The sequence below is a fragment of the Helianthus annuus genome, chromosome 11, assembly GCF_002127325.2.
Source record: "Helianthus annuus cultivar XRQ/B chromosome 11, HanXRQr2.0-SUNRISE, whole genome shotgun sequence".
NCBI classification, from domain to species: Eukaryota; Viridiplantae; Streptophyta; class Magnoliopsida; order Asterales; family Asteraceae; genus Helianthus; species Helianthus annuus.
In genome coordinates this window covers 1886505-1896586 of record NC_035443.2, presented here as the reverse complement: position 1 = coordinate 1896586, position 10082 = coordinate 1886505, and the positions used below count along the sequence as shown (strand labels likewise).

The window sequence follows — 10082 nt, the reverse complement described above, 5'->3', positions numbered from 1 at the left end:
CTGGCATTACCATGAAGTTCACATTTGTTGTTCTTGAGTGTTTCCCGTCAGAGAGCGTGACGGGGAAACTGATCTGTCCGAGAGGAAAAACCATCTCGTTGCAAAATCCAGACAAAGGATAATCGACAGGTTCGAGTCGCGCTTTATCCTCTTCATCCAACTGATTGAAACACTGTTCGTAAATGATGTCGGCAGTACTTCCCGGGTCTATGAATATGTAGTCAGTTTCATAATGCCCGATTATGCCGGTGATGACCACAGGACGTGTGGCGCGAGGTCCGCCGCGCACTACCGGAAATATAACTTGCTGCTCTTGCCAGGAAGGTTCATAAGGGCGTTTGCCTTTCTCTTTCGCGCTATACCTGGGTCCGTTGACCATGTGAGTCTCTAGTCGTCGGACCTTTTTGTGGTTCCCTTCATCGTGGCGCTGGAGTTGACGGGTTTCCTTGCGTACATTCTTCACTAAATGGCTTAGCTTACCGCTTTTGAGCGCTCTCTCGATTTCTTGGCGCAAGCTATAACAGTCGTCGGTCAGGTGCCCTGAATCTTTGTGAAAATCGCAGTACAAGTTGGGGTCTTGCCCTTTCTTGTTTGTCATTGGTCTGGGTGCCTTGAAATCGACATTCTCCGTCATCAATACCTCCTTTGGAGTTTTTGTGAGCGGAGTCCAGTGTTTGTCACGATTGTCATCTCTGACCGCCTTCTTGTAACCGATACGGTCAATCGTTTCTCGCGCATCTTCTCTGTAGCGCGGCCTGTCGTCACGGCCTCTTGGTCTCTCAGACTTCCAGTCATGACTCTTGTGTTTGTTACGCTTGTTGTTGTTATCGCGCGTACTTCCTCTTGAAAACCGATCTTCTGGGTAGTAGCCCTTTCCACCAGCAAGGGACTCCTCAGTTTGCGCGACGATTTTTGCGGCTTCCATTAGTTTATCCCACTCCTTTGGCATTCCATCTTTGCCTGTGATGGTTCTAATGAGACTATCGCAGCGTATAGCCTTTTTGAAGTGACAGCGCATGAGTTGCTCACTGACGCTGCCTATTTCCAGACACTCTTTGTTAAAACGCGTGATGAAGTCCTCCAGACCTTCACCATCTCTTCGCCAAATATCTTCTACTTCGGCTGTGTCACGTTGGTAGCGACGTTGTTGGCTAAAGTAGCTTAAGAATTGCGTCTTGAAATCTGTCCATGATTTAATCTTCCCAGGCGGAAGGCTGTCAAACCAGGCGCGAGCCGCTCCGGTAAGAGTTTGAATGAACAGGTGGCACCACATGGGCATGTTCCAACCTCCCATGCAGCCCACACTCGTGAATGTTCTGACGTGATCGTCTGGGTCAGTCAACCCATTGAATTTCCCAACAGTTGGGGGTAGCTTTTCTCGTGAAAGCGGTGCGAGTGCAATTTTCGGGATAAACTTGGAGTGTTCCGCAGCTTCCGCTGGTCTGTATGCCAGGCGGAAATCTCTTTCAGCTTCTTCTGTGTAGCCAATGTGTTGTCTTGGCTTGTAGTACTCATGGTTTTTTGGTAAACGATTAAAGACTGACGATTCTTCGTCACCTTCCCATGTGGGATCATATGGGTCTGTTTCTTCCCATTCGTTGTTCATGTTGCGCGGCGTGAGCCGGCTGTGAACAGGGCCTCGTTGAAGGTTCGACGGATAGTCGTAGTAACTATCCGTTTCCCCTCTTGTATCGCGCGTGTCTTGTACGCTTAAACGTCTTGTAGGGGGGGGCCTGTTGATTCTGTCTTGTATATTGGCTGGTGGGGGCATTTGGCGCACCCCCTGACTCTGAGGGGTGACCAAGGACGGTTCTGCCGTCAAAACTGCTTGCTGCGCGATGAGCGATTGGTATGCTGCATTGATAGTGGCGATGTTCTTGGCATACCACGAGGCTGGGGTTTCGCCTTCTGGTAAGCCAAGTAATGCAGACACATTTTGAGGTGGCGCTGTGTTCGAAGGTCCTTCTCCGTTCCCTGGGGTGACCACTTGGGTGATGCGGGTAAAGCTCCCGCGCGGACCCCCAGTATTGTTGATTTCAACTTCGCCGATTTCTTCGATTTGTTGGGCTTGGAAGTTTTGGATTCCTTCGCCCAACGCCGTGTTAGAGTTGGTTCCGAAACCGAACTCCGGGATGATTCCTTGACCAGTCATAGTCGAAGGAAGAAAGAGGTGTCAAAGGCTCAAATAAAAGAAGATGAGGGTGGTTATAGAAAAAAACGGTGGGCGCCAATGAAGAAACAGTGGTCTAATTAGGGAGTTAATTAGATTGGTTTATGTTCCTATCATGATGGTTAATCTTCTTAAGGATATTTGAGCTCCGACTTGGTAATCAATCCTGCAAAACAGAACACCGTTACTCGTTAAGAGGGGAATGTGGGGGTTTCCCTCTTAACCAGGCTCCGGCGTGAGAATAAGCGATTGCTTTGAGAGTAATTAAGTGTAAAGAGTGAGAGCCGAGGGAATAGAATGTTTAACCTGTGGGATGAGATCTCTATTTATAGCCGGAGAGGTGTAAGGGGTTATGGGCTGATGGGCCTTGGGCCAGAAGCGGACAACAAAACGGATATGCTCTTTGTCTCACTGGCGTCGACCGCTTAGTGGCTTCTAGACGCTCGTTGGTGCTGGCGCACCTTGATTGGAGCCACGTGTCATTGTTGTCGGCCTTGTTGTCCTTCTGTCATCAGCAGACAAGTGGAGGTCGTGGGACAGTTGTCTCCGTCCTCTGATTGGTGCCACGTAGGCGTCCTTGTGTACTTCTCGTCAGGCGATCGTGGCGCACGATTGACCAGAGCCTGCTAGACGCTCATTGGCTCCTTTTACTGCCACTTGTACCTTATGTACCACTGTAGGTAGCCGCGCACTTCCCTACTGAGTGGCTCATTTGTTCCATTGTTTTATGCTAAGTGCTGATATCTGGGCCTCTTGTGAGCCTTGCCTCGCGCGGGACAAACTACAACGCGTATAGGTCGCGCGTGGGTACTGTTAATAAGTTTTCTGAAATAAGGAGTATGGTTCCGCGCGCAATCTGGGCGGAGGTTTGCGCGACTTTTTGAGACCATACCCCTTCAGACTTAGACAATGATTTAAAATAAAAGTAGCTACACATAACTAGAGGTGGTAATAAAAGTAATCATAAAAATATAAAGTTGGACATTAAATATGTGAATTTATCATACATGCTGAAACCCTTCTTAATAATTATTTATCCTTAAATTTTATGATAACTAAATCTAATTTAATTTTGAATAATCTGCATAAAATATCATATGTCTTGATGGTTAATGGTGGTATCTTTGAGAAACCTTTTAACCTTAGGCTACCATGGATAACATGTTATCTATGAAAAAAATCTAGATATTTATATCATTTATAAAGAAACGTTACATTTAGATAGTTCAGCATCATGTAACGGGCACCACCACCAAAAGAAGACGGCAATATTACACATTTTCCAACATTTGATATATCATCTTCTCCATTTATTTGTAAGTTACGAAGATTCTGATACGATTCACACCAAATATCTTTATGTTGTCATCGACCAACATATAGACATGCAAAGTCTAGCAAGACACAACAAAAAGACAATCACCTGCAAAGTCTATCTACAGTGTATGCACGTCTAAGTCCCAAATCCAAAACGGAGATATATATATGTATGTATGTATGTATGTATGTATGTATGTATGTATGTATGTATGTATGTATGTATGTATATATGTATGTATTCCTCCCATAAAAATCTTTAATCTTAATCTTACGCCTACATAACCCCTATCCGGGACCATGCATTTAAAGATGTGTAACTCTAGTAAATCATGCGCATCCAAATCAATTTGGTCTACATATACTCCTCCCTTCCATATTGAGGAAGAGTACATGTAAAATAGATGTGCAACTCTATCCTAAATGGTGTCGTCGTCTATCTCCTACTCACATGCTTAAACCATCTCAACAACAAAAGTTTCCAATATTCTAACGAATGAACTTAAATATACAACATAAATCAACATAAAGGATTTTAAATGTACTAAACTATTCACAAACATAGATGAATGAACCAAATACGTGTCTATGTTCGCACGTTTAACTAAATGACCAAAATAGTTTTGTTTATATTCATTTATTTAATAAACAAAGAAACACAAATAAATTTTCTGTCTATCAGTCATGAACGATTTACTTAAGGCTCGGTTCATAAACATCCCTAACCACAAGTACACAACCATCATATGTCTAAATGTCTAATAACATATCGTTTTATAATGTAAAAAATGCAAAAGTAACATAAATTATAAATTTTGGAGTTAACTGCCATTTTCGTTCCTGTGGTTTGGTGGAAAATGTCACTTCAGCCTAAATAAAAATTGCGCCAGTTTCGTTCTCGAACATTTTTGAAATGTGGCACATCAATAAAAAAGATAACGCTCGTTAAAAACGTTGAGAACGAAACTTGTGCAAGACGTTATCTTTTTGGACTGATGTTGCATGTTTAATTAATGTTGAGGACGAAACAAGCGTAATTTTTTTTTGGACCAAAGTGACATTTTCCACCAAATCACAGAGACGAAAATGATAGTTAACTAACTCCTCTACCCATATTTAAACCCGACCTGACTTCTAACAAACCCCAAAGGTAACATAAATTTTGTTGGAGTAAGCTTTCGTTTTGCTCCCTGTGGTTTGGTCATTTTAACGGTTTTGCTCCAATAGTTTAAAAATAGCCATTTTCCTCCCTGATCTTTCGAGTTTGTCGCCAGTTCGCTCCCTAATCTTTCGAGTTTGTCGCCAGTTTCTTCCATGATGGAGTTAGAGGCTGGGAGCAAAATGAAGATAAGTTAGAAAAATCAGGGAGGAAAATGGTTATTTTTAAAGTATTGGAGCAAAAACCGTTAAAATAACCAATCCACAGGGAGCAAAACAGACTCATTTTGTTGACTTGCTCTACCCATATTTAAGCTAAACCCGACCGACCCGACCCGACTTCTATCAAACCCGCCAATTCGGTAACAATTTTCGAAAACCCTAATTTTATAAGTAAACACACAATCTCCATAGTTTATCGTCTCCTCCACTCACTGTGCGTTGAAACCCTAGAAAAAGAACACCAAAATCACCATCAGTTTTCATGGTAAGCCAACACAATTATCAGATCTTTCGTACCGTTAAAAGGCCCTCATATTTGGTTTCACGGCGTTAATATTATTATTACTTGTTTCAGTTAATTAAAAGTTGTTTATTTTGTGTATTTCAGGCGCCGAAGAAGGAGAAGGCTCCGCCACCGTCATCTAAGCCGGCCAAATCAGGTGGTGGAAAGCAGAAAAAGAAGGTCAAGTTTTTTTTTTTTTTTTTTTTTTTTTTTTTTTTTTTTGTGGTGATTTTAGTTTATATTTTGGTGTATTTTATTAGTTTTCCAGTGCAGTTTAAGCATAATTGTCAATAGCCAGCGTAGCGTATAGGTCTAGGCTCGCCATTAGGGTTGTAGCGATCGATAATAATAGCAACAATTTATTTTTTAATATAAATAGCAAATAAATATAGCTATAAAATAGCCGGATTTTAGGTTTTTTGTTAAATATGCATGTAAAATAGTATATGTATTTTGATATAATATACATATAATTTTTTTTCGAACTTTTGTCTAGTGTATTGCTATTTATAAAATAACGCCCGCTATTTATCGTTGTTCGGTACGTAGCATATAGGTGCGTTATCGCAATTTGTCGCTATTCATCATTAACAACTATGTTCCCGGCAATGGTCCAACCTTTTTTCATTTTGTTTGTATAATGGTCCGTCGTTAAAAATAACTTAACGGAGTTAAGTTTTTTTTTTTCGAATCACACATCGATGTTTAGGGCTTTTGATCAGAACGAGGATACGAGTCGATTGACGTTAAACTTACTTTGAAACGATGCTCTAAACTGCTTGATTTTTGTTAATTGGAAGTTAAACACCCGAATTGAAGCATCGTTTTCGTCGTTTGGAGCATTGTTTTGAGGTAAGTTTTACATCAATCGACTCGTACCCTCGTTCTGATCAAAATCCCTAAAACATCGTCATGTTTTTTTTTTTTAACGATGGACCATTATACAAAAAAAATGCAAAAGGTGTGAATAAACTCAATTGGGATTATTATTGGTCAAAAACAATCAGATTGGATTATTTAAATCCAATTTGCCTTAATTTTTGTACTTTTTGTGGTGATTTTTTTGGTGTATTTTGATTTCTAACATTGTCTTAGGCATGCGATTTGTTTCATATAACAGTAGTTTTATGTTTTGTACATGGTACTGGATTAGTTTTCCAATGCGGTTTACGATAGATTTGTTGTTAATATGTTGGCAATTATTTACAATATGGTAAAACGCATTAGCTTTCAGGTCTGACTTTAGAAGGAAACAGATAGATGTTTAGCCATTTTGTTGAAATAAGTCAGTACATCCATACAGCGGCGAAGCTTGACCCGAATAACTGGGGGGTCGAAAACGTATATACCCAAAAATTTCTATAGAACCGGGGGGTCGAAAACGTATATACCTAAAAATTTCTATACGAAAACTACATATATAACAATACTGAACGAAAAGTTCGGGGGTCCCCCCCCCCCCCCCCCGCGCCACCTTCTAAGCTACGCCCATGCATCCATAGATCACATTTGTTATGGTGACTACTTACTAAAACTAGTGGGGTGAATTTCTGACATTACGCGAGCCAAACACGAAATTTGCTTATTTTAGTTTAGTTTAAATGAGTTTGGGTCGGACCCACAAAACTCATTTAGCCTAACCGGTTTTTGGTTTTAAAAAGCAAGAAGCACACATAGGATACAAGGTCTAACATGGAGGCTCAAAGTGCAAAAACCGCACCTCTTATAGGTTTTTTATGCATATCTTATAGGTTTTTAGTAGGGCTGCAAACGAACCGAACGAACACGAAGAAGACCTTGTTTGTGTTCGTTTGTTAAGAAATATATGTGTTCGCGAACCGTTCACGAACACTTATCGAACGAGATTTTATGTTCGTGTTCGTTTGTTAAGAAAATGAATTTGTTCGTAGTTCGTGTTCGTTTGTGTTTGTTTGTTAATTTTAGGCAACGAACAAAAACGAACGTTGACGAACACAAATGAGCACAAACTAATGTTCATGAACACAAATGGAAACAAACAAACACAAACAATTGTTTATGACATAATATATAATACACCGACACTTATTAGATATTTTTGTCGAAATTTTAAAGTATTTCAATAAATATAAAAACTAAAAACATTAATGAACTATCGAACACAAATGAACACGTTACTGAACGTTCACGAACATAGACGAACGAACACGACCTCTGTTCATGTTTGTTCATTTAACTAAACGAACGAAATTTCTTGTTCGTGTTCGTTTGTTTAATAAACGAACGAACACAAACGAACTTCCCGCCGAACGGTTCACGAACTGTTCGCTGAACGTTTGGTTCGTTTGCAGCCATAGTTTTTAGCATCTCTTGCTCAAAGTTTAGCTAATTATAAGCTTTATATATGATTTAATATACCAATTATCTACATGTACAACGTAAAAAACCATACATACAACATTCTGATGCCCAAACACTTGCCATGTAACTTTTGTGTCGAAAAATCGTGCCTTGGCTGCGCCTCATGTGTAGCTTGCGCCTTGTGACATCAGGAATGATGAAATAAACATAGTTCATGTGTTTTTTTTTTAAAATAAATGGAGATTAACATTGTTGTTGAATTGTTTTGCAGAAGTGGAGCAAAGGAAAGCAAAAGGAGAAGGTCAACAACATGGTTTTGTTTGATAAGGCAACATATGACAAGCTTCTTTCTGAAGCTCCAAAATTCAAACTCATCACTCCTTCCATCTTGTCAGACAGATTAAGGGTATTTTACTATTCTTTATTGCTCCTTATTGTGTTTTATATATAATATATAGAAAAAGTATATCATACATTACGGCTTAACGTACTTCACGTACAACAACATGCGTAATTTGTTCTATAACATGCGTGATTAATGTTTTCAATATGCGTGATTATTGTGTTTCAAATTCTAAATTAAACGTGCGTAATTGCCTGTCGTACGTGATGTACGTTAAGCTGTAATGTACGTTAACCTTCCTCTCTCTCTCTCTCTATATATATATATATATATATATATTAGGGTAAAAGGAAAACTCCTATGAGTTGGAGAACTTAGATAACTCGGCCAAAACGAATGCTTTTTCAAAGTTTTTGTCTACCAAAAATCCTAAAAAAGTCAACTTTTTCAAAAAAAAAAAATTGTTTTCGTTGATTTACACCACTGTAAAAAACCCTTACAGTGGGTGTAAATGCTGATGTTAGCAGCCTTTTACAGTGCTGTAAAGAGGCTGAAAACACCGCTTGGATTTTTTTTATAGCTGTGTTTGTAACATGTTCATCTACGTGTGTGCAAAAAATGGCGGCAAAACTCACACGGGAGGTCGGAGTTCTCTAAGTTCTCACAACTTGGGGGGGGGGGGGGGGGAGGGTGTTCTCTTGATCCAAAGCCTCTTTCTCTATACTATGTAGTTAATAGCGGCGCTATAGCGGTTAGCGGACGTCTGGGTTTGTAGCGCTCCAAATAGCGGTGGCTCATAGCGGTTCCGCTATTAGCGGCGCTATTTGGAAACCTCTATAGCGGTCAAAGTCAAATTAGGTCAAAGTTTGAAAAAAACGGTCAAAAGTCGCCTATAATCGGACCAAGTCGGTCAAAACTGAATCAAATATTAGTCAAAATTTGACCAAATTGGTTAAGTGAAACGAATTGTTACCTTAATTCGAACAAAAACCAGTTGTTGCTCCATGATTTTGAACCATTGTAGAGATAACTGGGTACTATGCCTGATGAAGAAGAGAAGGGGAGCGGGAAAATGGCGTATGATGAAAGTGGGGATCATTAGGGTTATTTAAGTTTGGGTATTTTAACATATAACCCCCGTCCATCTTCATTAGTTTATATTTAGTCCTCATACTTGTGAATTTATATATAAAAAATATAAAATTAATGGTATATGTATATAATATGTATAAAAATACATAAATTATGCATGGTATAAAAATTACCGCTATATCACCGCTATACCACCGCTATAACCTATATATCATATAGCGGACCTTGACTGCTATTCGATTTTGGACCGCTTTAACTGCTTAGTCTCTATATATATAATGAGTTTTTTGGCCTGATTAGGGAAGATACGTTGCAGACCTAATTAGAGGTCTCTCAATTCGCCACATCTAATCGAATATATGTGATACTAATAGCTTAATATTATACTGTTCTATTCTATCTCCTTTCAGATTAATGGTTCCTTGGCGCGCAAGGCAATCAAGGATTTGATGGCAAGAGGTGCGATAAGGATGGTATCTGCTCATGCTAGCCAACAGATCTACACCAGGGCTACCAATACTTGAGATTTAAACGGCTTTTTAAGGCGATCTTTATTTTCTTATTTCTGGTATTGAGTTTATGTATTGTAACAGCTAAGAGGTAAAAGCCATACTTTTGTTCACTTTAATTTGTTACTGTTTTATTTTCAGATTTAATTTTGCCATTGTGCTTTATCCAAGTGGTTAGTTCTAAACTTTAAATGTTTTAGTGAAATTTTTGTTGCTATTGCTTTGTTTTTAGTTGGTATTTCTTTGGTAACCACGGGAAGGTGTTATCTAAAAATTTAAGGGACCTGACTGTACCGTGTTAATCAATGGGATCAGGTAAACATTAAATGATTAATGATTGTTGATTGACTAGGATTATTGATGTCTAGTATATGTTTTTTTTTTTTTTTTTTTTTTTGAACGGCAAATTTGGATCACTAACGGACCACTGGAGTATCATCGTGCCATCAGCGGAACCACCCGACCATATCCATCTCCACTAGGCATAATGCCTATACACCAATTCAGGAGGAAACTCAATAAATATGGGAAAACCCCCTTGTGGGAATCGAACTCGAGACCTATTGATCCCAAAGTCTTATCCCACCACCAAGATGCCATTAGGCTATTGATCCCAAAGTATATGTTATTAGAAAAGTATTAATAGAA

The 10082-nt window shown here is 39.3% G+C and overlaps 1 protein-coding gene across 1 annotated transcript; it reads left to right on the top strand.

Moving 5' to 3' along the window:
• Positions 1–4980: 4980 nt before the first annotated feature.
• LOC110889139 (40S ribosomal protein S25) lies at positions 4981–9626 on the top strand. Its single transcript, XM_022136652.2, has 4 exons — positions 4981–5132; positions 5256–5330; positions 7762–7896; positions 9336–9626. Exons 1-4 carry the CDS (start codon positions 5130–5132, stop codon positions 9447–9449), a joined length of 327 nt encoding a protein of 108 aa, XP_021992344.1. The 5' UTR covers positions 4981–5129; the 3' UTR covers positions 9450–9626.
• Positions 9627–10082: the final 456 nt, after the last annotated feature.